Source organism: Erigeron canadensis, chromosome 3, assembly GCF_010389155.1.
Source record: "Erigeron canadensis isolate Cc75 chromosome 3, C_canadensis_v1, whole genome shotgun sequence".
In the NCBI taxonomy this organism is placed as follows: Eukaryota; Viridiplantae; Streptophyta; class Magnoliopsida; order Asterales; family Asteraceae; genus Erigeron; species Erigeron canadensis.
Genome location: NC_057763.1, coordinates 2,035,181 through 2,062,906, shown reverse-complemented (window position 1 = coordinate 2,062,906; position 27,726 = coordinate 2,035,181). Strand labels below are relative to the sequence as shown.

The window sequence follows — 27,726 nt, the reverse complement described above, 5'->3', positions numbered from 1 at the left end:
TTTCTTTGTATTTAATTATCTTTATATGTGGAATATAATTTATTTTAATATAATTTAAAACTAGATTATATTGATAATTACATTTAATATTTACTAACCGATTATATTGTAAGATATATATATATGGGGGATGGTAATATAAGGCTGTCGAGTATCTAAGCTTAGGTGTGGAACACTCACACATTGTTTTTTTAATCCATAAAAATTATGGGGGCCCATGCATTTATTCATTAAACAATAAATAGTAAAATATTAGTATGTGAAGGGTTCCACACCTAAGCTTAGGTGCCGGATAGCCTTATATTCCCTTTTCCCTATATATATATATATATATTTATTGTAATCTATCTTTCTAAGATATCAATGTTAGATTATATATTTACTTTATAAATTTCATAAACATTGTTTAGTTAAGAATAAACGTTGTTCAGTTAAGAATAAACATTGTTCAGTTAAGATTAGTTTTGGGATTAAGGTGGCCGACTGGATGAACACTTTCAAATAGATAAAAGTAAATTAAAATTAATCATATTGTAAATCAATCTTTGCTACCTGAAATTGATTAGAGATGGAATTGCAGCTGCCACCACCAATATGTTGTAGACTCTTTAGCTCACGAAGTTGGAGCGTCTCGAGTATTGGGAAAAATGTGACATTTTTGTGGGTGGATGTAGATGTAGCCATTTCTTCATATTCGTCATCTTTATTTGAAACAATTTCTTCTATAACTTCACACCGATTTATTTTAACATGCCTGAGAAATTTGAACGTTTGGGATGAAAACAAATACTTAATGCTTCCACAATCAATTAAGGTTATGTCTGTGAGCTGAGCCAACTCAATTACACTGCTAGTATTGCACAAGCCCACTAGCTTTGGTAAGTCACGTAAAGATAGAAACTTTAAGCTCGGAAATCTTATTGTTTCTGATCCACCATCATTGTCATATATGAGCGTTTGCAGAGTATTGCATAACCTGACTTCAAGATGCTCAAGCCTTGACAAAGATGAAGCAACACGACGTGTGAAAAGGTACCTCAGCTGTGCACACTTAGAAACGTTAAGGACTCTTAACCCGTGGAACGAAGAGCATTTAAAATCTTCAAGAACATCCATGTCGTCCACTTGCAAATGAAGCACAACTGTTTTCTCAAACAACATATTAATTCCAGATTCCAAAAGTTCACCCTTATTGGAGACCAACATCAATGTGTTTTCGCATGATGTAGTCATTTCATATTTCTCTCTCAAAAGGAAACCTACAGAAATCTTGAATCTTTCGAGATTGATAAACGAGATTCTTTTCGGGAGCACATTGCTTCCAAAGAACTGAAATTCTAATGTGGAAAGGTTTTTTGAACGCTCAGCAAATTCATTGAAATTTCCATCTATGAAGCTAATGACTCTTCTATCACCAACCCTCATATAAAGCTCTTCAAGCTTGACCAAATTTTTTAAGACACCGTCGTCAAACTGAAGATTAACACAACCTGTCAAATCTAGTAGTTTTAGCTTTATCAAATTTCCGACTGTGGATGGTAATTCCTTAATTTCACAATTAGCAAAACTAAGCACTTCTAGATTTGAAAGACTTCCAATAGAATGACTATCAAACGACAATGAACACCCTTGGAGACAAAGTGTTCGAAGGTTGATGGAGTAATCTAATGATCCGGGAAGCAATGGATACTGCATTTTTTCGTACACAATAACCTGAAGCTTTTCCATTAACCGATAGAAGTTTTCTGGAAACCTTATCGGCCCATCTGCATGCATTAGTTTCAAAAATGACGGGTTATGAAATGTGAGGTCTCTTGGAAACTCTTTCATGCCCTTGCATTCTAATGAAATTATTTTCCATGCAAAACCATGCTCAGCTTTAGAATACATTTCCAAAACAAAAGCACGCACGAGATCATGCATCTTGATGCTCCCAGCACCATTACTTTCGATCAACAGGTTTGCATTAACAAGTTGCTCAATGCAAACATACAACCTGTTTCTTGCCTGTCTTATAGTGTACACTTTGTTAAACAGTTTCAAACCCCATCCGTACCTCACCAACTCCTCTGTAGGAATATCAAAGTCTTCAGGATATAAAACACAAAGCACAAAAACTGATTTAGTCTCCTCGTCTTCTAGATTGTTGTAGCTGACTTTAAAAATTTCATTCAGGGTTTTGCCTATGTCATGGTGTTGTAACCGAGTACGTGTATCATCCCACATAGCCGTGCTTTTACCTATAAGAGCTTTTGCGACGGTCTTAATCGCCATGGGCAAACCCCCGCATCTACCTACAATAACATCTCCAAGCATACGAAGACCGGGATCCAAATCAGCTTCGGTTGAATCATTTACAAATTGCCAGAAGAAAGTATGTGCTTCTGCATTTGACAAGACTTTCACATTGAAGATTGAATTAGTTTCAACTCCCATATTTATGCAAACTTCTCTGCTTCGTGATGTCAACAAGACTTTAAAGTCGACACCTTGATCCGGAAAAGGACTTAAACCAATATCTTTCAAATCGATGAACTGCCATATGTCATCAAGTATCACTAGGATCTTGTTCTTACCTCCTTCAGAATAGTTTTCGAACCATCCACGCAGCTTATCAGCTTTTGCGGATATAGTTGTTATCTCTTTTAGATTTATTGCGAGGTAATCAGCTACCGCATCCTGGATAGCAAGGAGCTTTTTCTCATTGTTAACATGGTTATAGGGGAGGTGTTTATGAGGGAATTCCCCTATCGCCACCGGCACAATAAGACTAAACATTCTCTTCTCTGTCACAACTGTTTTCAGCTTCTCCATCATGGTGGTCTTCCCAACTCCGCCCATCCCCCACAAAGCTATCACGTGTGATTTGTGGTCTGCTTCTAGTGCTTTCAATGCTTTCACAAAAGTGTCCTCTCTGGACTCAAAGTCACTTTGATAATCAACTGGTGGGGCAGAGGTGGATGCCTTCATGGAATCAACTTTGCCAAGAGGAATCGGATGATTAGTCCACACAATTTGAGTGTGTTCTTCTTTTAGGTGTTTAATTTCTTGAATAAGCCCGAAAGCTCTTTTTCCAACACCATGCCTAGTCTTGAAACTGAAACAACTGCCAACACTTATTTCTTGAAGGCTTTCCACTTTTGCATTGACCACTTGAACATCTTCCAACCAACCTTTGACCTGATCTGGAACCTTAAGTTTATTACGTTTGTTGTGACGCATTGTCTCTTCATCATCGACTCTTTTAGCGTTTAACTTCCCCATATTTCTCTCCATCTCTGTGACATACTTTTTGCATAAGGTCATGTAGCCTATGTGTTCTCTCAGGTAATCCTTGAGAGTATCAACAACAGGTTGAAGAATGAGATTAACAAATTCCGTCATTGCTCGATGTTGTTTCTTCTTTTGACACCTACATATACAAAACAAACAAAATAACATATCAAAACCCAATTCATGTGTTTTTTTTTTTTCTTTTTGGAGAAGTAGTTTGTTTCTTAAACACTTCGGTAGAACCTTATTACCTTAATCTATCTATTACTCGTACTAGTTAAGTCCCCGGCATATGTTATAACTTGAGTCCTCATAAATAATTTAATTATATAATGAAAATTAACCATAAAAGTTTTGAGTTAAATGATTGTATAACATAAAATAGACATTTATATAGATTCAAATAAATATGTCAGACAAAACCAGAGATATTAAACACTGTTACAAATAAATAATTCTAAAGAATTCTTCAAAAGAATTAAACATACTCCAAACTTGTCTTTTTCATTCGAATCAACTAAGAGACAAAAGTTTTGTTTCATTTTAAAGACGCGTATGATCTAAGAGTAGAAAAATATTAGAATGTCGTTATAAAAAAGTTATTTATTGCTAAGGCCTTTTTCTAAAGAAACTTTTGTTCCTTCTTCTCGTCGAGTAAGTTGTTCACAAAACCAATGAAATAAATGTTTTCATTTTTACTATTTCTTTTTTTGCTCTTTATTTGTTTCGATTACATCAAAATAACCAATAGATTTACCTTGTGCGGCTATTTAAAAATCATTGACTAAAAGTTTTTGATACAAACACATTCAATTATTGTCTTTTTAATTACTAAGAAATAATAACAAATGATTGTAAGCATTTTTTTACCTTACATTAGAAGTTAGAGGTCATATTAATGTTGCTTATGTTGTTTTAATTTGATATTTAAAATTGATACCATATATATGATATATATATATATACTGAAAAGTTATTTTAGAAACCCCAAAAATTGCAAGAAATTTAAGGAACTTTTTAAATCAAACTTATCATTGATTATCCTTTACATGGTGACTTTTTTAAATTGTTTTTGGTTTATTTAAGTGCAATTTTAGATTTTTCAATTATTTAGAAACATGAATTATCATCCATTATTTAATTTTTGGAGACATGAATTTTATGATCACATGTGCATATATAGTGCTATGATCACATGTATGCAGGTCAATCATGTGTATGCATTTTGTAAAGTAATGTTTTCATAAGATTGATGATGATCAAATGTATATAGATAGTTATATGAACATTTGTAAGCAATTATATAGTCATATGAACATGTGTAAATAATCAAATAGTAAATAATTTTAATTTAAAGAAGGTTCCGTAATGTTCCTGCAATTTTTTGAGGTTCATAATATAACCTTATATGACCATGTGGCAACAATGATTTGTCAAGTTAAATTTGAAAGGAATTTAAAAGGTATAATATTTTCACTTAACAATTTTAAGATATTTTTACTTAAAATATCCCCTTAAAGTTAATTTACTTTAACCACACCACCGATATCACCATATCGCCGCCTTTAACATTGTTGTATTTTGAGAATACTCCTCTTTTAATATTATGTCATTTTACAAAAAAAATATTTTAATGAAATGTTACCTTTTCATATATTTAATTATAGATGCTTAAAATAGTAATGTTATGATTTTTACAATGTGCTTTTTATTATATTGTAGTAATATATATATATATATATATATATGGAGTATCTTTAATTTAAATACTATAAGATATTAATTATGTATGTATAAATACTTATAGCTAATATTTATTCATTTAGTATTATTAATATTCTAGGCAAAATCACAATTTTAAACGTATTTTTCAACAATAAAAAATGTATAGTTATTATAGATGGATAAAAATCATAATAGATTTAACAATGTATTGCAATGTTCTCAAATCGTTTTTGAATTCATATACAAGGACTATTAATTTTTAAATATTGATTTTTAACTTTTTTATTTTTTATTATAAATTAGAAACAGATAAATAAAATTGTTATCTATACTATATTATAAATAGAATAACATTTTATGTTCGGATGTGTTGAAAAATATGTGATATTTTCATTTCACACCTCGTAAAATATTTTTACGTACACTATCCCTTAGCATTAATGATTAAATTACAATATTAATTATTTATCTTTTAAAATATCTTTATTAACCTTTTACATCAATTATTTACACCACTCAATGTCTAATCTACCACCAACAGTCGCCCCCACCACCACATAGTTGCCGCCACGACCACTGCCACATTGCACGGTTAACGTGTTAGTTTAATGATCCCGTATAAATATCTGGTGAGTAAAAACTCATGTTTAAACCGATGTATAACACAAAGCCTAGATTATGATAGTGTGCTCAAAACATCCGGGTCTACAATCGGGTAAAATTAGTGAGTGGGTTTGCGTATCGGGTCGACAATGAGAAAAGTCTAGCAAATGGATAGATAGAACAATCGATCCATCCCTACATGGCACCGGGTTCAAGATGGAGAACATACATACCACTCTCCTTGGATGACCAACTAAACCGGGTCTACCTTGGATCCTACTACTTGGTCTACATCGGATCCTACTAACGGATCTACTAAGAGAAAGACTTACTAATGTTCCTTGACTTCCTTCCCTCTTTTTATGTAGTTGCTCGATCTCAATATCTAAATCTATAGATATGTAAATGATGGCTAAGGCATGGCAGTAGTATATTTATGATATGTAGTATAGCAGTAAGCAAAGGAGGAAGATCAACATATGGGTTTGACTTATCATGACCATGGGCTTATATATTATATCGTCTATATAGATATATACATGTGTGTGCGCGCTATATATATAGGTTTGTAAATACGTATACGTTACATCATTACTACAAAAGGGATATTCACTGTACGTGAATCTTTGAAAGAGCTTTGTAACTCTCCTAAATATTCCTATATAAATACTCATTCAAGAATTTGTCAAGGACACATTCAATTCGATTCACATTTAATACAATCAGTCAATCAAACTCAATCTTATTACATTTATTCCACAATCACTGTCGCCTTAGGTTTGTCGAAAACTTGTTAGGTTCACACAAAATTCTCAAGAGTTGTGGTGATTGTGGCCCTTAATCTTAGTCGTCACTGAGCCGGTCAATCTAGGTTCAAACATTGGCGCCATTCATGGACCTGTTTATTGAACGGATTTCATTGTAAAAATTAAAATCACCATTTCATTTCTCTTTTACTTGGTCTTGCATGGCCAAGGAAGAAACTCCACTTTCAAAAACAACTTCACCGGCCTGGGTGTATGGAGATTGAGACAACGGGTGGTGTAGAGTCTCAAAAAGACACTACCATCACTCGTCCACCCGTAATTACTATACAAACTACTAGTAGTGAACATACCAGGGTGAAGAGATAATCTCTCATAAAAATTTATTGGATGTTAGATCCAGACTCCAATACTCGACTAAAGACATAGTTACTACAACACCCACCCTAAACTCTGTATCATAGCGTCACTGTTCTCCATAAGAGTAACATCATCCTCACTCACCACCTCATTTGTAGGCATACGTGACTCTGTCGCCAACACCCAAGGCTTGTTTAAAAACATGGGTCCTGAGACTCAAAATGTCATTCCAACAACTTCTTCTCTTGTTACACCCTTGCGTGTCACATCCTCTCAATGACCTAGTAATCCCCGTTGAGCAATTTGTCCCTAGCTCATCCGGGACCATTTGTCCAGGAAAGCCATCTGGTAGAATTGCTAAAGCTTATTGGGGAGTCCTCCCAACCAGCTCTACTAACACATACCACTCTAGCTACAACACAACCCAACCAAGTTGGTTATGACAACTTACCCATATACTCAAATCAATTAACTCCACCTTCTCCTCTTCCTCCAACAACCCCTCAACTGGGAGCTGTGGAATCTTTGATGTCTTAAATGATGGAGCAGCTTAAGAAACATCAATCTCGTCCAGAACCAAAACCACCACCAAACCCGACAAGGGACCTGTTAAAAATGTTAAAGGTGTTGTCAAGTTAAGAGGCTGGGGAGCAGGCACAAGTTGTAAGCATTCCAAGATCCAATGTTGTAGATGCAGATTCGGTGTGACAATCGCAACATAGATTTGATTATCGTTTATGTTTTTAGGAACTTGTTTGTAATCATTTAAATAAGAACTTATGTTGATATTTAATGATTACGTTCGAACTTCAATATTATATCTGTTTATGTTTTGTATTGTGTTTGTGTGTTATATATTATTTTGCAGGTACAAGAACATAGAATCAAGGTTTATAAGTGTCGTAGAACACTTAAACGATGATTGGATGTTATGTACGAGTCAAACAAAGAACAAAGGATCGTCCCTCGTGCTGACGTCATCAGCATGTAGGATGAACCTCGTGTTGACGTCAGCACGAGGCAGATCGGTTGTTAATTGTTTCGGGCCTAATACGTAATTAAGGCCTAAGCCCACACGATCCAATACTTAACTAGTATAAATACAAGACATAATCTACGGAATTAGGTTAATCGTTTTCGAATTCTTGAGAGTTACTTACGAATTTACGAGCTAAGGTTAATTGTTCCTTCGTGTAGCCTCCTACACGAACCACAAGCCTTGTGCATCTCCTTAGGTTGGTTAATTGCTCACTAATCAACGAAAGGCAATAGCAATCTAGTTATCTCAAGAGGATTCCGCACTCTTGACATAACGAATCGCGTCTTATTACGATCCACGCAACAATAGGGCACCTTACAAATGTCAAGTCTAGATTCTGTGACTAGATTGCAGAACCCAGATGGCCAAAAAGTTCCTCCGGTTATGGGAACTTATGATGGTACTAGGGATCCAAAAGACCACTTAGCATTATATGACCAAGTAATACTCACGGAAAAAAGGGTAGTAACTATGGCCTGTCACTTGTTTCCTGGAACATTACAAGTGCATGCTAGAGTTTGGTTTACAGGCCTACCTGAAAGAAGTATAAAAGACTTCAAAGATTTGAAAGAATAGTTTGTTGCCTATTTATTTCAACAAAAGAAGCACCAGTGTAATCACTTGGAAGCTCACTTAATAAGGCAAAGGTAGAATGAGCCACTTAAAGACTTCATTTTTAGACTCACTCAAGAATGTCAAAGGATACATGGTCTGCCAGAGAGTCAACAGATCTCACCTTGGAGGCCTCCAAGAAAAGTTGACTACAAAAGTTCTCAAGACTTTCAAAGAAGCCATTGATTGAGCCTATGACTACCTCCGCTCTAGAGAAACTTCTACGTCGGTAACAAGGATGATAAGGAAGGATAAGTCATGGGCAGAACCCTTTGGGGAAAAGGCCTCATTTTGATATTAGATGAGATAGTTTCCAAGAGGATTACAGATGAGATGCAAGAAGAGATGAACGTCCAAATTACATAAGAGATAAAAGGCCCGCTCAATATGCCAAAAGTGTCCATCTTGTGGACTTAACAAAAGCTCCCAAAGAGATTTTTAAAACTGGGGGCAGGCTCAACTTTCAAGCCCCCTCCCCTTATGAGATATGCAAAGAAAAACATATATAAGTATTGTGACTTTCATGGGGTCACGGTCATGATACTAATGATTGCAAAGAACTCCAAGCAGAAATCAAGAGGGCCTTGGAAGAAGGAAAGTTAAAGCATCTTGTTCCCGGATCCAGGGAAGGAAGGAAAACTCCTACAAAGCAAAACCTTTGAATGGCAGAAGGCACCAGTCAAAAAAAGAAAACAATCATGATCTGAGGCCAACATAAGAACATGTTTGTATGGTCCACCAAAGAAGGGATCCCAGAAAGCGAAAAGCAAACCTTTTGAAAGATTGGGTTGTGGTTCCAATTTCTTTTCCACCATTGCAAACAATATCCTCACACCCTGTGATCATACAAGCCCATTTGGCTAACTTTGAGGTTGGAAAAATATACTTAAATAATGGGAGCTCTACTGGCATTATCTATGAGTATTGCTTCAATAGGCTCCCACAAAGAGTTAAAGCCCTCAAGCGCCCACCATTTGCGCCACTAGTTGGTTTCTATGGAGAATCTAGTATTATTCCATAGTAAAGAAAGAGAAGAAAAAATGTTTGAAGGCACGAATGCTAAAGGAGGAATTGTTCAAAGGTCATATAAGCCACAATCAAATCAATCAAAGGCCAAAAGGCCACCAACCAAGTATCATAAGGACTTACGAAGTAGAGGTACCTTCGGGATTAGATTGAGAAGCATCAACAGTAGCTGGAGTAGGAGCGGCAGCAGTTGGAATAACCTTGTCTGGCTGAATTTAGAGAAGTGACTTAAACGAAGTTGTAGCATCAGAAGTGAGCCTCTCAAGGAAAGGGAAAGTGGTACTGTCATAATTTGTCACCGTTGTGCTAATAGAAAAAGCAGTATTGTCCTTGTATTCAGAGCATGTTGACAAATCAATCAATCTCTCTTTACTCAAACCTTTAAGCATAAGGCCTCTTTCATCATCTCTATTAGCAGAAATAACCTCCCCAAGCAACTTTCCAAATTACTCGCTATTAATCAAGCTCTTACATGCATAAGAAATCACCGTACTCTATATATACTATGTTGGATCAGGGATTCGTTGTGGGACTCAGCGAGTGACTCGTTCAGCGAGCTCTCAGTGAGCACATGCATCTTCAAGCATGATCTATCTTCAAAGTCTAAAGGATATGTTCAATGACTCATCGCCCAGTATTTGTAAGTCAAATATGAGCGGGAATTTGAAGAATAGAAGAATGGTCCCAAGGACAAATGTTGAAAGATCAAGATGAAGCCATGTGAGCTTGTACACTTCTGTGCAATGAAGTTTCTCTTTCATACCGTTTTTGGAAACAAACAAGATGAAGGAAAGAGACCTCTGCAGATCTGAATGATCCACCAATAGATAGTTGACAACCTTCATGTGTCAACATCTACTAGGGTTATCATGTGATTCCTTATCTGCCTATAAAAGGAATCACTTGACCTAGCCACCATCTTGTTGGTGTGTTCCACAGTTTTTACTTTATTCTCTTTATTTAGTTGTTAAGTTTTTGTGTGTTCAAAAACTTAACTAATCTTTTCTGTTTATTGTTGTTGTTAAACAACCATCCATGTTTTCATCGTTTAGTTTGAAATACATGTAACTAAACAAAGTTCTTTACTTCTCGTCTCTATTCTTGTTATTTCATATTTATCGTATAAGTTAGTTAATCAAACACAAGTAGTGCATTCTTGAACCATCAAGTGGTAGCAGAGCCAGTGTTCCTAAATTATTGGAACAAGATCTGTTTGCCTCTTCTGTTTACATTATTGTCTTTACGATTTAAATCTTAAAATTTTTTTTCTTAAAGATGTCATCTGTACCCACTCTGGTTAACACGCGTGACTTTGGTTACGGCTCTATTCCTCCAAAATTTGAGCCAAAATACTTTGGCTCATGGAAGCAACGAATGTTACTACACATAGTGGGTGTAGAACCATACCTTATGACCATCTTAAATGAAGGTCCTTATATACCTATGTATGTCCAAAGGACACTAGGTGCTACACCTGATGCTCCTGAAATTGTGACTGGTCTAGTAAAGCCAAAAGTCCAATGGACTGAAGAAGAGCGAAAGCTCGTCAATCTTGATTCAAGATTGAAAAATATGATCATCACCACTCTTCCCACTGAGGTGATGAAACTAGTCATTAAATTCCCCACTTCAAAAGAAGTTTGGGAAAGACTAGTGAGCACTTATGAAGGGTCAGCTGACTTGATTAAAACCAAGAAAATTGACCTAAAACTTTCCTACGAAAATTTCTTTTCTCTTCCTGATGAAAGTCTCGAGGGCACATATACCCGGTTCAAAGGGTTGCTCAATGACATGACAAATGTTGGTATTACTCATGACAATTTTGAGGTATGCCACAATGTAACATCTCAAACTTTTAGTATTTGACTAATTGATTTTCCGTTAGTCACCGTTAGGTCGTTAAGTTTATGTGCCTTATATGTGATAATGTGATTTGATGTTATATGCGAAATGTGATATGACTAACGTGATTTAATGTGATAACGTGATTTAATGAAAGTAATTAAAGTGTCATGATGTAATTAAGTGCTTGTTAATGTGTTAAGTCTCTCGTTATGTGAGTTTAAGCTTAGAACGATAAGATTAGAAGTTAAGGGTCCCAAGTGCAAAATTAGGAGTTGATAGCCAGGGTTCCAGGTGTAATTAGGTATCCCTAATTGTCACCAAAACTGATTGAACGTGTGTGAAAACCTCCAGCAGCTCCTAACTCCCTCCCAAAGCAAACCCATCATCAAAAGTCTTCAATTCTAGGTGTTTCGTCCAAGTTTTGCTTAGATCTTGAATCCTCTAAGTCATTTACAGGTATTTTCCTCTCTGAGATCTGATCATTTAAGTCTTGGATTGTATTCAACTCAGGCCATGGGGTGTGGGTTGGTTTATTTGATCAAACGTTTTACCGATTTTGTGTTATTCGGGTGATTCAATGATTGATTTATGTGGTGAATGATTCAAGGATTAATTGGTATTTTTAATGAGTGATTTTGGTCTTATTTTAAGTGTATTTGATGTTCATAAGACCTGGAGATGTGTTAAAGTCGTTTGGAATGTGTTTGGTTAGGTTTTGGGGTTGTTTTTCACGACTGGTCATCGTAACTCCCGTTACGGTTGTGTAACTCCCGTTAGCTGGGTAATTGCAATAACACCTCCATGGTAACTCCCGTTACAAATTTTCATAACTCCCATTAGGTGCGTAACTCCCGTTACAAATATTCGTAACTCCCGTTAGGGACTGATTTTTGTTAACATTTTTAAACGACCATAACTTTTGAACCGTAACTCCGTTTTTGAGGAATAAGCTATCCACGGAATCGTGAGAGAGTCTACTTTCTAATGGTAATGCTTTTTAAAGTTGAGGATGATGTCAAGTTTACAGAAAGGTTAATTTAGTGAGTGATTTCCATGTTCCGTCGAGTTATGTGCTCTAAAGTATTAAACGAACCTCCGATGCATCAAGTCTTGTCATGGGTGATATTTATAGGTATCTAGGCTTGAGTCATGACCATAAATAGTGGGTAATTGATAGCTCATTATGTCGTTTAATGATTATAGGTAGTCGGGAATACTTGCAAAGCTCGGTAACTTACGTTATCATTTGTTGTGTGCTTCTACGAGGTAAGATACACTACTTTGACACGCTGAGGGTTCAACATAAACATAGTTTTCATATGATAACATCCCAAATGGTATCTTGTTTGCTTATGGGTATTCGGGATTATACGGGAGGTGATATGGGCTATGTAGATGCATATAAAAGCCTGAAATGCTACCCAATGATACGTATTGCAATGAGATGTTATGTATGCTTAATGGATGATATGATATGAAATTAAATGCTATGAAATGTGATGTATGATGATGATATGTGAAATGTGCATGATTACATGGCTTGTTCATCTAGTTCACTAGACTTATTAAGTTGCCATGACACGTGCACGTTTAAGGGCCCAAACGTAAAAGATGTATATGTGATGATTGTTTAGGTTGTGTAAACACCTAAACTATATGTGATGTGAAATCGAACTCGTAAATTTGATGTGAAAGTGTTAAGCTTAACCCGTACTTGCCCTAGCCCGGTTAAGTGCGTTGATGTGGTTGCTCGGGTGGCTCCTTGCAACGAGGTATAACGTGAAGAGTAATACGGGAGGTCTTACCAGCCCCATTGTCATTGAACATACGGATTACTCCTGGAATTGGCTTGCCATTCCTTAACGACATTGATGGACAGCCGTAAGGTGTGTTCATCTAGTCGGGTGTGACTTCAGTTACACTTAAATGATGTTATGATGTGTTATGTGATGATGTTAAAGATGTTTAGGCACAATTAGGGTAACCTATTTTGTATGAAAGATGATGAATGAGATGATATGTGATGATATGTAATGATTTGTATTCTAATGTTGCAAAACGATCTTTATAACGTTTTAATTGGACAAATGCTTTCTAAACCTTGTGTATTCTTACTTAGCTAATTCGTTAGCTAACACTTGTTTCTTGAAATGTGTTGTCCCCTCAGGTTTAGCAAGCTAAAGGTCGTTGATGAAATAAAGAGAGGCATGGGTAGATAGCAAGTGATGATGACATTAGTTTACCCATAGTTGCTACTCCATCTAGACTTTGATTTATGTTTTTGCAATTTTCAGATTTGGAATGTTTGATGATTGGTTGCTTTATGTTGGGCAATCAATGGGTTTCCATTAGACTTATTCAATGATGTGATGAGTAACACCTTTTGAAAGAATAAACCAAACTGAATTTTCTGGTTTGGACTTTTAAACGTTTTTTTTCCGCTTTCTTTAACGCCGTTAGGCGAAATTTTTTTGGAAATCCATATATTTAAATGTTGGGTGTTACACACAAGTTCATCGATTCTCTCCCTCTTAAATGGCAGAATTTAAGACAAATCCCCCGTACCACTAAAAAGATTCAAGAACTGGATCTTGAGGAATTGTTTGGCACTCTTCAATTTGAAGAGAAAGCCTTGGCTCAAAATATTAGAGCCTCTGCAGAATCTAGGAGACATGCTGGCTCCTCTTCTGCAGCCAACACTTCTGCAAACCCTTTAACTGACCCTCTTGCTCTCATCTCTACTGAGCCCATCTATCCCAATGATGTATCCAGCACCTCTGCTCTTCCAGCATCCATTCAAGCTCTTGTTGATGAGCTTGATGCTGAAGAGAAACAAGAAATGTTCGGTGATTTTGTGGAATTTGCCTTAATCGCTGGAAAGAAGTACTTCAGGAAATTGAACAACCGTAAGTCGGTTGCTCCATACAAGCCTCTTGTGGATAAATCACAAGAAGAATGCTGGAAATGTGGTAGAAAAGACCATTATCAAAAAGAGTGCAGGGTTTCTATCCCAACTCCTGCTGCTCCAAAAACTAACTCATCTAAATCTGCTGATGAATACAGGAACAAGTATTATCAGCTCAAAGCCAAAATGGCTGAAACTGAAGAAGCCAAAACACCAGGCAAAGGTCTGGTTGCTGAAGAGCATGATTGGGCTGATTCAGACGACTCCAATGACGAGGAGTATGTTGACACCATGTGTCTCATGGCTCTGGCTGATAGTGATGCGCTGACAAAAGACCAAGTCTCAACAAGTCAGTGGGTCAACGTCATTGTCAAAAAGGTACATACTCTTCTTTCATCTGCTGATGAGGACAAGACCAAAATTCTTGAATCCTTGTCATGTGATCTTCAGTTTGTAGAAACTCTGTGCGCTGAAGCTCACTCAAAACTCCTTTCAGTAAGTTCTAAATTGAGTGAAAAATCTTAAAAACTCAACCGACTAAAGAATGCTCATGTAGAACTTCAGTCACATGAGTTGCTGACTCAAAAGCTTCAGCTTGAGAATGAAAAACTTAAGCTTGAAGTCCTCAATCTCAAGAAGATTGTGACCTCTTTGTCAAAAGCTTCTAAGTTTCATCATCAATGTCTTAGAGAACAAGTCCCTGCACAAGTTCAGGCAGTGATAGGTGGAGATTTTGAATCTGCTGCCTGTCTTGCTGACATGTTTAAAGATGATGTGAAACCTAAAATCTCAATTCCACCATCTGGTATTACTTCTTTTGAGGAAATGAAAAAGTGGTATTTCGTTAAAGGAAATGATTATCACACTGAAATGGACGCTGGATCCTCCTCATCTCTTTCCAGCGACCCTTCAAATTCCTCTGAAGCTAAAATAGTTAGCTCATCTTCATCCTCTAACAACATGTTTTCCCATCTACCTATTGTTGGCATGATGCCACACGAAGGTAAAATTCAATACTCTCCAAATGAAACTTTTCATAGAGACATTTCAAGTGATGGGTACAAATCTATTGCTCCTCAGCAACTTACCTTGAAAATGGCTGAGACTTTCAAAAGAAGTACCGTTGTTGTGCCTTATGACTATAGCACGCCTCAGCGAGCTGATCATCCTAAACAGCAACCTCAGTCAATCTCATCTAATCCTTTTCCTTCTAAAGTCTTAAATGCTGAGGAACCTCAGCATGAACGCCTTATGGTGAGACAAGTAAAGTTTGGAGATGCTAGGTTTCAACATTAAAGCTCATCTCAAGCTATACCTGTTGTCCATTAGCAGGCAACTCAGTCATCTCCACCTCGATCAATTCTGAGACACCCAACTCCTCAAAGAGGTAAGGTGCCTCAGTCTGTTAATAGACCAACCACTCCTCAGCGAGGGTGCATTTCTCAGCAACAAATGAGGAGTGTAACTCCTCAGCGAGGAAATGTTCCTCAGCACCAAATAAGGAGTGTGACTCCTCAAAGGGGACACTTGCCACATCAGCAAGTGAGATCCTCCACTCCCAACAGAGGAAAGTTGTCCTCTCAACAGGTACAATCCTCTATTCCTATTGGAGAATATCTCCCTCACAGGCAAGGGAGGTCTGCTACTCCAAATCGTCACTCTAGGTCCACTACTCCCAGCAGAGTTCATCAACCTAGGACTTCCTCCTCTCAAACTAATTTGAAACAAGCCTAGAGTGTTTTAAGAGGATCACAAGTGGCCTCCTCTTCCACTCCTCGTCTAGATGACCCCACTGGTCAATCTCTCTTGGGTCCTCCTCCATTCTCAAGGAATTCTCGCAAGCAAAAATCAAAGCCTAAGTCCAAGGCAAAGACCAAGGCTTCAACCTCTTCAGACCCCAAAATTATTGAACTTGCTCAACAAGTCAATGACTCGTCATCTCAACTCAAGGAATTCCTTCTTAGCAATCAACAAAATAACTCCTCAAACAGAAAATGCTATCTCTGTGGCATTAGAGGACATATTGCAACTGACTGCAGTAGCTCAAGAGATGCTCCTGAAGTGGTTGTGCAAACAAGTGCTCACACTTCAGCCTGTGCCCCACTATCTGACCTTGTCAATGAAACTATCTCATCTTCTAGGATAAGCGAGAGCCCTCTTGATGAATCTTTCATCATTGACACTGGTTCTGTCACTGACTCAATTGAAACTCATCAAACTAACCTAGCTGACTATGTTGCCTCTCAACGCATTGAGATTCCTCATTCTCAGAGTGTCATCTCCAATTCCTGGGGACGACCAACAATGTTGGTTGAGTTTAGTGCTCCCAATGTTGTCAGCAACTTTGTTGTTCTTCAAGAAAATGGGAATAACATGATGCCCACTGATGAGAATGATAGAACTCATATGCTTGCTGACTTGGGAAACCATCCCACTCTTGAGGAAGCTCTTTCCACTGAGTCATCCACTACCACTGATGCACCCATCCTTAATTCTACTGGCATGCCTGTTAGTGAATTTGAAAGTGGACCAAACTAAAACCTTCTGTCTTATCCTTACAGGATTAACTGGGAAAAGAAGTGTGGTATTTGGATAGTGGATGTTCAAAACACATGACTGGCTCAAAGACCTTGTTGGATAACTACGTAGAGGCTGCTAGCCCTACTGTGGTGTTTGGTGATAATTCCACCAGACAAACTGAAGGTTATGGTCTCCTCTCAAATAGGTTAATCAAATTCTCTAAAGTTGCCTATGTAAACGGATTAAAACACAATCTTATAAGCATTAGTCAACTTTGTGACGCTGACTACAAAGTCATTCTTGATAAACATCAAGGGACTGTTGTAAATATTAACAAGGAAGTCGTATTGGTTGCTTCCAGAAAACGAGATGTATATCTCGTTGACTTCACTCCCATCAAAACTGATAGCGAGACTTGTTTCTTTGCCAAGTCAGCTGCTGAACTAAATTGGTTATGGCACATGCGTATGTCGCATGTGAACTTCAAAACCATAAATTTACTAGCTAAGAAAAACTTAGTTCGTGGTCTTCCTCATCTATCCTTTGAAAAAGACAGACTTTGCAGCGCTTGTGAAAAAGGTAAAGGCTATAGAGCTACCTTTAAAACTAAGCAAGCCAACTCTGTCAAAGGATGCTTTCATCTCCTTCACATGGACCTCTTTGGTCCTGTAAATGTCCAAATTCTAAGAGGTAGCAAATACACCTTAGTTATCGTGGATGAATATTCGCGATACACTTGGACTATCTTCCTTCACTCCAAGAGTGATGCTGCTGAAGAGATTAAAAATTTTATTAAGAAAATGGAAAATCTCAATGGCATAAGGGTTAAAGAACTTAGAAGCGATCATGGAACTGAGTTCCGAAATCACACTCTTAAATCCTTTTGTGATGATCAAGGGATCTCACAAAATTTCTCGTCTGTTAGAACTCCTGAGCAAAATGGTGTCGCTGAAAGAAGAAATAGAACACTTATCGAGGCAGTGAGAACAATGCTCAATGAGTCCTCTCTTCCAAACAAATTTTGGGTTGAGGCTGTTAACACATCTTGTCACACCCAGAATCGCTGTTTGATTGTCAAGAGACATGATAAGACAGCATATGAAGTATTAAGACGTAAGAAACCTCAAATTAAATACTTTCTCGTGTTTGGATGCCCTGTATTCATTTTGAATAATAGGGATCATCTAGGTAAGTTTGATCCCAAAGCGGATGATGGTTATTTTGTAGGATACTCATCTATAAGCAAGGCATTTAGAGTATTTAATGTTCGCCTTCAAAAAGTAGATGAATCTATTCATGTCACTTTTGATGAAAGTTCATCTGCTTTAAAAGACATACAATCCTCTTCTTATGAAGAAGTATTTAGTGAGTTCACTAATCCCTCCAATGAGGAAGCTGACTCATTTTCCGATGCACCTTGTACATTACCTGAATGTCATCAACAGACATCTCAGTATACATCAGTGTGTACTGATAAGGAACAAGTTGTTGCTCATATTTACTCTATTGAGCCAGTTGAGCTTATTTTGAGATCAATCCAGGCCTCCTCAGCCAACAATAGATCATTGACTAAGGATGTTCATGCTGATGATCTCGCTGAGGATGAGTTTCATGATGCCTCAGCAAATGCTGAGGATATGGAGTCTGCTGATGACTCCAACATCAATGATAACTCAACTCAGCCAAATGACTCAACTGATCATCCTGTCGCTGAACCAACTGTCACCATCGACCTCTCTTCATACAATCCTCTCCCTGCTGTCCCCATCACTCTATCTTCTGCTGATACTCAACTAGGTTCTTCAAGTGTTCCTGCACTTAGGTGGACAGTGAGTCACCCCGCTCACCAAGTCATTGGTGATCCTCAGCAGAGTATTGTCACTCGATCAGCGTCAAGAAACACATGTCTTTATGTAAATTTCTTGTCAATGATCACTCCTAAAAATATTGGTGAGGCAATGGTTGATCCCTCTTGGGTTGCTGCCATGCAAGAGGAATTAACTCAATTTCAACGACAACATGTCTGGTTTTTGGTTCCTTTACCACATGGTAAGGAACCCATTGGTACCAAATGGGTATATAGAAATAAAATGGACGAAGACGGTGTTGTTATACGTAACAAGGCTAGGCTGGTTGCATAAGGTTATCTTCAAGAAGAAGGAGTCGACTTTGATGAAACCTTTGCTCCAGTGGCCAGATTAGAAGCTATACGCTTATTTTTGGCACATGCTGCTTATCGAGACTTCAAGGTCTATCAAATGGATGTTAAGAGTGCCTTCCTAAATGGAAAACTCGATGAAGAAGTCTATGTCGAGCAGCCACCTGGTTTTGAAGATCCAGCCAAGCCACATCATGTCTATCGTCTTCATAAGGCTTTATATGGTCTTAAACAAGCCCCTAGGGCTTGGTACGACACCCTCTCTGAATTTCTCCTCTCGAACAACTTTCAGCGAGGATCCATTGACAACACTCTTTTCATCTTTCGAAAAGGTGCTCATATACTGTATGTCCAAATTTATGTTGATGACATTATCTTTGGATCCTCAAGCACCAAACTATGCAAAAAGTTTAGCTCCCTTATGTCATCTCACTTTGAAATGAGTATGATGGGAGAATTAACCTTCTTTCTTGGTTTGCAAATACGTCAGCTCGCTGATGGTATTTTTATCAATCAGGAAAAGTATATTCGAGACATGTTGGCTAAGTTTGATATGTCTGATATTTCTCCAAAGCCAACTCCCATGTCTCCTCCCAATAATCTCCATGTTGATCCTGATGGTAAGCATGTGAACCCCACTCACTATCGTGGGATGATTGGCTCGCTAATGTATCTTACAGCGAGTCGTCCTGATATCATGTTTGCCACTTGCTTATGTGCAAGATATCAAGCATCTCCTAGAGAATCTCATCTTTTTGCTGTTAAGCGAATCTTCAAATACCTGAAAGGTACTATGACCTTAGGTCTTTGGTATCCCAAGGAGTCCAATTTTGATCTTGTTGCTTACTCTGATTCTGACTATGCTGGCTGCATGTTAGATCGAAAGAGTACCAGTGGAGGATGTCAATTGTTGGGGGGGAGGTTAACTAGTTGGTCTAGTAAGAAACAGCATACAATGTCCATCTCCACTGCTGAAGCAGAATATGTGTCGGCAGTGAGTTGTTGTGGACAAGTCCTCTGGATGAAACACCAACTTGCTGACTATGACTTAGACTACACTAAGATCCCCATTATGTGTGACAATACGAGTGCAATTGCTATCACACATAATCCTGTTCAACATTCCAAGACCAAACACATAGACATTAGGTATCATTTCATACGTGACCATGTCATGAAAGGGGATGTTGAAATTTATTTCATTCCCACTGATGATCAACTCACTGACATTTTCACAAAACCCTTAGATGAAAAGAGATTTAAAGATCTTGTCAGTAGGTTGGGAATGTTGAATGGTGACTCAACTACTTAACTTTCATATCATTTGGAAGCCAAGATGTTGTCAGCAAGTTTAAGTTTGTCTTGCTTGCTAAACAAAATAAAGGCAATGGAAAGCCAAAAGTTTCCATCTAGTCCAATAGCAAACGGTTATTGGTAAAGACTTCTAAAATCCGTTGATCCCTGTTGCTTTGGGAAAAAGCAATATAAAGGCAATGGAAAGCCAAAAGTTTCCATCTAGTCCAATAGCAAACGGTTATTGGTAAAGACTTCTAAAATCCGTTGATCCCTATTGCTTTGGAAAAAAGCAAAATAAAGGCAATGGAAAGCCAAAAGTTTCCATCTAGTCCAATAGCAAACGGTTATTGGTAAAGACTCCAAAAATCCGTTGATGGCTGACAGTTTGCCAAACATTGTATCTCAGCGACCATATGTGTGTCATATGCTCGCTGACATCTAATAGAAAACGTGTCCTTATCGATAGGTTCGCTGAGGCATGATCTATTAAGATAAAATAAAAAATATTAAATAAAACATAGGATTAGATCTGAAACTCACTATTTCGGATGTAACTATGTTGGCAACGTGACAGTCTTTTTAGCCATATGATATATATATTTTACAAAAAGGTTACCCACTTGTGTACTTGAGTACGTCACCTGTCCACTTGAGACTGTGACTGTGCCTCTGACGGTCTGGCCCTGTCAGACGCATACGGCGCACACTCAAGTGTTTTGTAAATATTTTTTTTCAAAACGTTACTCACAAAGTTTTTTTTATATGTATATATATATAGGTTTACAGTTGTTAAAAACAACTGTAGATGTTGAAAATGAGGAGAGAGAGAAACTTTCTTTTGTCTTTTCATTTTTGACCAATCATATTCCATCACCACACCCTATATATACAAACTAATACTCACACTTTCATTTTCACGCTTTCTTTTAACTATTCATCTCCTTTCCAATCTCTCAAAATCTCTCAAATTGTTTATCTCCTCTAAAGCTTAATTTCTACTTTCTCTATTCTTTGCATCTTCAAATCTCATTTCAAAAAATCAAAAATGGCATCATCATCTGAAACTCCATTTGCTTCCGCCGCTACTCAGAAATCTTATCTAAATTCCTCTTCTTTCTCTCCATCCTCTAATATTGTGAAATCTTCTAAGATCTCATTCACCGCTTCTGAGATGGTTGTTAAATCTAATAACCATCTCGGCTCGTTTGACATACCGAAAGGTACAAAAGGATATAAGCCTATGCTGGATTTTATCCATGTTTCCCCTGCCAGCCATTGTATAATGGCAGATCCGGAGAAGATTTATGTTCATCTTCTTCGTGAGTTCTGGTGGACATGTAACTATGAGGAGTCCACCCAGTCGATCGTGGGTACTGTTCGCAAAGGAACAAAGTCCATCACCATCACTCCAGCATCATTACGCCGTACTCTTCGCTTCCCACAAGAAAATGATGACAATACTTTTGTGGAAGCTGCTGGAGATGATGAATGGAAGGCATGGTTGCCTTCCATCGGGTACAATCACAATTTGAGGAACCCTCCACTGATCCCAAGCAATCCCTTAAAACAAAATCTCCCCGGGATCTGGAGAGTTCTATTCACCGATGTGATCCAGTGTATGGGTGGTAACTCTGGGTCTTATAATCAGGCGTCTTCAACTTCAATGCCTATTATCCACGCTCTGGCTGAAGGAAGATTCGTGGACTTCGCCTTGCTGATCTTCAATGACATGAAGAACAAGGTCTCTTTGAACAACAGATCTCACACAGTGCCTTTTGTGAGAATTTTCAGTCTTATCTTCAAAGAGGCACTGGGTAATGAATATGACTTACCAAATGCTGCCACAATTCAAGTTGCAAGGGATGGCAGCAATATCTACAAGCAACCTGCTGAACATTTGGTTGCTCGCCTCACTGCACATATGAAAGAGGTACTCTTCTCTCTAAACTCTTCTTTATACCCTAAAGACAGCGACTGGGAGGTAGCACTTCTTTCTAATGAAGTGGCTGATACGGTCGCTGTGGACGCCGAAATGCCTTCTGAGGCTGGTTTGCTGATAAACCCCCCAGCAACCTCCAAAGCCTCTAAAAAGACCAAAATTAATCCTAAGGCAGCGTCCCCAACACAAAGTCTACAATCTTCATCCTCCGCTGTCGTCCCAAAACGAAAGCGGAGTGATTCAAAGGGCAAACCAAAGGTTAAGAAGTCCTCTACGCCCAAGGACACTAGTACCCAAGCCATCCCATCAACAACCTCCCAACAGGCTATTGACGAGTTAAATGGGAATAGCAAGCAGCCACCTCAAATTTCTGTAGGAGAGGTTGGTGAAGATATTGGGTCACCCCAACCCACTAGAGGTGAAAGTCCAACTCCACCCCAAATAAATATTCCCCCTTCTTCTCAAATACCTTCTGAGTCGTTGACAGCAGCCAGATCACAGGTGATGCTAGAGTCAACACCCTCTACGGTCGATGATACTTTAGTGCAACAACACACTGAGGTTGAGGCACCAGGTTCCCTTTCCCCAAATTCTATAAATGTCTCGAAAACTGTTTGTGCAGGGACCGAGACTAACATTTTTGCAGACTTTGAGATGGAAGATGAGTATGGCAGCGAGTTTGATCCACAAGATTCACATGCTGAAGTTACACTCGTTGCCGCTGAAGAGAGTGAAGAAGAAGTGGTTGTTGGTGAGCTTTTGGAAGGTGACATGGGCTATATCATGGTTGGTGAACCTCAAAATGATGAAGAAATGCCTGAGATGCTAGCTGACATGCCCCCTCCTCCTTCTTATTCTCCAAGGCCCACAACAATTTTTGAACCTGTGGGACACTTTGGAGAGTTTCAGACTGAGCTTAATAGAGAAGAATTGCATAGAAGGAAGGAGCTATGCAAAAATCAACGCATTAGGCCAGGGGTGTATGTTGAAGTTGAAGAATTGGATGATGAAGTGATAATGGAAGTGCCCCCTATGCATCATCCAGATTTCTTTGGCACTCCATGCTCCAAGTATCCAGTTTCACTAAGAACCTTAAGGATGCCAGATCTTGACGATGCTGAAAGAATGTACACTGCAGTGTGTCAATTGCAAGAACTGTTAAGAAGAATACAGGTGTGTCAAAGTCAAGGAAATAGGCATGGGTACTTGTATGCATGGTTGGTTGATCAAGTTGCCCCAGTACATCTAGAAGCGCATACAAACTTTCAATACTTGGTGCATAGCAGTGACAACCTTAATGATGGGCTGGCTGAGCAAAAAGATGTTATTCTCAGAATGATTAAGGCTCAGCAGCAACATACTGCCTTGAATGAAAGACTCTTCAAGCAAAATCAAACCCTTCTCAATGCAAGTATGAATCGGGTTAGTGTCTCAAACTCCTCTATCTCTGCCTCGCTGAACAAACTTAAAGAACAAATAGCCAAGTCAGCGACGGCCACTGAAAGCACTGCCCTCCTCTCTTTTCTTCAACAACTCTCCCAATCCAATATTCTCTTCACTGCTCATCTTAATCATCTTCAAAATTCTATCAACTCCTTCTCTAGAAGTCAGAAAAATTTTCCCTCCACTCTCACAAATGAGATAGCTTCTCTCAGATCGTCTCTAAACTTCTCCTCATCGGCTGCTAATAAGCTAAGGATAGATGAATCCATCAGCAGCCAACGCAAGCTGGAAAAGGAGGTCTCTGACCTCAAATAAATGATGAAGGAAATGATGGGTCTCCTCAGAAAAGATAAAGTGGAAGTAGCAAGTACTCCAGCTACTTCCAAGGGGGAGAAAACTGTTGTCAATGAGGAGACCCCAACTGCTGAAAGTGTCCCCCTCGCTGAGAAGGTCAGTGAACAGGCAGCAAGTGTTGAGGGGGAGCAAGCTGAAAAAGAGATAGCAAAGCCCGCTGAAGATGTGCCAACGAGGCCGATAAATGTGTCCTCTTTCAAGCCAACTGATGAGTTTCATGCTGCCCTTGTAAAGAAGTATGCTGATAAGGGAAAAGCAGCAGCAGTGCCTCAAGGCAAACCCCCTAAGGTTCCCATCTCAGCAACTGCACAGAAAGACAAGCTCATTTCTGGTGCTCTTCCCAAGTCTTCTGCAAAAGCATCTGCTGAACTCACTCCCACTGAGATAGTCATCCAAGAAGAGTTGAAGAAAAAGAAAATTCAAGAAGAACTATCTCAGAAACCGATAAGTGAGTTGATTGTCAATGAGGAACTTGAGGATGCTGATGATGAGACCAAAAGGTTAGCCGAGCAGTTTGGTGGCTTGGAAGCTCTAAAAAGGAAAGAGCTTGAATTCTTTGCGAATAAGGAGAAGAAGCACGCCAAGCCTATCTTACTTCAAGAGAGGTAAGGCAAAGAAAAGAAGAGATCATGTGGATCAAGCCTACTCTTACTCAGCAAGGAATGAACCTTCAAGTTCAGAGAAAAGGTGTGCCCAGGATGTTCACTCTTAAGAATGTCAAATCTGACACTCTTAGGCCCACTGAGTGGATCGAGATCTATAAGCTCATCAAAGACAACAAAACACCGGTCTTTGATCCACTCCTAAAGATGGCTAGTGACTCAATCAAGAACACAAGGAGAATAGAGAAAAAGTACAGTGTTGAGGATTCATTGCTCAGCAAAGCAAGACATCCATATCCTCCTCCTCCACTTCAGCAACCCAGAAGTGGTGTCAAGAGGACAGCTTCTGGTCAGGCTACTTCCTCCTTCCCTACCATGCCTAAAGATCTACCAAAATCTGACATTGGGGAGGAATTATCGCTGAATCTTCGCATGCCTTCAAGATTGCTGTTTGTGGAAGGACTGTACAGTGAAGATCTAGGAGGTTTTTGCTTCACAAATTTTCATGGTCATGAACTCTTCTTCAGGACCAGTGAAATTTCCATCGCTCCCTCTGGATTTCTTGTTAAACTAAGAAAATATTGCTCAAGGACTTCAAACAATCCAAGATTCATCAAGCTGATTGATCAAGAGCTAATGAAGTCCGAAAGACAAAAAGATAAAGCATTCATAGAAGCAAAACAAGAATCTGTGTGGGAGTAGATTAATACTTGTAATTTGTTTTACTTTGCTGTATTTGTAAATTGTTCGTCATATATAAAATCAGCATTGTACCAAAGACCTCTTGTCAAATATCTGTTATTGCAAACCTTCTATTCAGCTAAGTCTCCTCTGCGAATAGGGGGAGATTGTTGGATCAGGCATTCGCTGAGGGACTCAGCGAGTGAGTCGTTCAGCGAGCTCTCAGCGAGCACATGCATCTGCAAGCATGATCTATCTTCAAAGTCTAAAGGATATGTTCAATGACTCATCGCCCAGTATTTGTAAGTCAAATATGAGCGGGAATTTGAAGAATAGAAGAATGGTCCCAAGGACACGTGTTGAAAGATCAAGATGAAGCCATGTGACCTTGTACTACTTCTGTGCAATGAAGTTTCTCTTTCATACCGTTTTTGGAAACAAACAAGATGAAGGAAAGAGACCTCTGCAGATCTGAATGATCCACCAATAGATAGTTGACAACCTTCATGTGTCAACATCTACTAGGGTTGTCATGTGATTCCTTATCTGCTTATAAAAGGAATCACTTGACCTAGCCACCATCTTGTTGGTGTGTTCCACAGTTTTTACTTTAATTCTGTTTATTTAGTTGTTAAGTTTTTGTGTGTTCAAAAACTTAACTAATATTTTCTGTTTATTGTTGTTGTTAAACAACCATCCATGTTTTCATCGTTTAGTTTGAAATATATATAACTAAACAAACTTTTTTACTTCTCGTCTCTATTCTTGTTATTTCATATTTATTTTATAAGTTTGTTAATCAAACACAAGTAGTGCATTCTTGGACCATCATACTAATTAAATTTAATGCAAATTTAATTAGTCAAAACTAGATAAAATTAATAATTGATATACTCTATACTGAGTTTTATCTCCATACTAAAGAAACTGGAAAGCCAAATTTTGGGGCTAGGTTTGGGTCTGGGTCTCAGAACAAATATGGGATATTAATCTTTTTACGGATTCAAGGTTTGGAGATGGTTTTAGATGCACACCTATATATATATATATATATATATATATATACCCAAACCGAATCAAACCCATAAATCTGAACAGTAAGTCTTGTTGGGATTTTAATAATCATACAACTCTTTTGTATCGAAAAAGAATGTTTATATTTTGTATCGAAAAAGAATGTTTATTTTTTAAAAGGTTTGTGATTAAAATTTTTTTAAAGTTTAAGCTAAGGTTTAAAGTGTAAATATTTAGAATAGTTTAATTTACAAAATCTTAATTAATTATTTAAATAATCTATCAATGTCTTAAATTTATTTCTAAACAAATAAGAACTCATGGATAGACTTCATCTTTGATTTATAACCATTAGATCAAATTTAATTATTTCATCTTTAATCAATGACAATATTAATACTTATACATTATATAATTATTTAAAATGTATCCCTCTTATATATATTACTTTTGATTTTAAGTTAAAATTTATTCCTAATGTTCATGCGTAAGTACATGCTATGTTTAATTTCTAGGTGATTTTTGAAGTTACCTTTCGTGAATATAATCTTTAAAATTCATGTTTAATTTTGTTGTGATTCACAAATGTAATATACTATTTTATTATTATTATTGCTTTAAATTAGTAAGGTAATAACGTAAAATCATATTAATATGTTAATATAATTTTATTATTGTGTTATATTCTATCCAATCATCATATATGCAATGATTATATTTTTTTTTATTTGTGTATGACTTTAAACCATATGAGTACTTCATCCGTCCAATTTTACATGTTCTATTTTAGCTTTTTAAATTTTTTCTTTTCTACTTTAACCGTAAGTATCTTCTTTTTTTTATATAGTTGTTGATGAAATTTATATAAATAAAAAATACATTTAAAACTCAATCCAATTTCATATATTTTATATCAAGTATTATATAAAACAAACGAAAATATTTAAAATCAAATTGAAAGAAAAAGACTTGAAAAGTCAATATAATTTGATATTGGTAAGTATAGAAAATAATATATATTTAACTTTACGATATCATTATACAAAAAAATAATACATATATATTATTAACCATCCTTGATACAAAATACTTATTAACTAATGATATCACCATATTCTAACATGTGCCCACAAGCTACATGTTTAGAATCATTAAATAAAGTTATAATTTTCATATAGTACGAATATCTTAATCATGAAATGGTAAATTTTATACTTTATGGTTGATAATTAAATATTTTTATTATTTGAAATAAAATTAAGTTCATTTAATTTTTCTAAACATGTGTCTTTTGGGTACATATTAAAATAATCTTTTATGTTATTATGAAAGTCAGATATATTTATCTCGCGTATTACGTGGGAAAATAATCTAGTTAACTATAAAACATTCAAATTAAAGTAGAGAAATAAGAAATTATAATTAATACACAAGTAAGCATTTTTTTTAGTTCCAATAAAAATGGCCTATCGTGCATGGCAGTAAGTTAATAAAACAAAAGTCAGAGAAACGACGAGTAAGCGTTTTGGAAAAACCGACGAACAATTATTCTCACGGAAAAATTTAG

At 37.3% G+C, this 27,726-nt stretch overlaps 2 protein-coding genes across 2 annotated transcripts; one reads left to right on the top strand and one right to left on the bottom strand.

The window, feature by feature from the left end:
* Positions 1-522: 522 nt before the first annotated feature.
* On the bottom strand, positions 523-3,261 carry LOC122590799 (disease resistance protein RPS2-like). The gene has a single exon (XM_043762969.1). It carries the CDS (start codon positions 3,220-3,222, stop codon positions 523-525), a length of 2,700 nt encoding a protein of 899 aa, XP_043618904.1. The 5' UTR covers positions 3,223-3,261.
* Positions 3,262-17,661: 14,400 nt separating this feature from the next.
* On the top strand, positions 17,662-19,376 carry LOC122590795. The gene is made up of 2 exons (XM_043762963.1): positions 17,662-18,721; positions 19,348-19,376. Exons 1-2 carry the CDS (start codon positions 17,662-17,664, stop codon positions 19,374-19,376), a joined length of 1,089 nt encoding a protein of 362 aa, XP_043618898.1.
* The last annotated feature ends 8,350 nt before the right edge of the window (positions 19,377-27,726 follow it).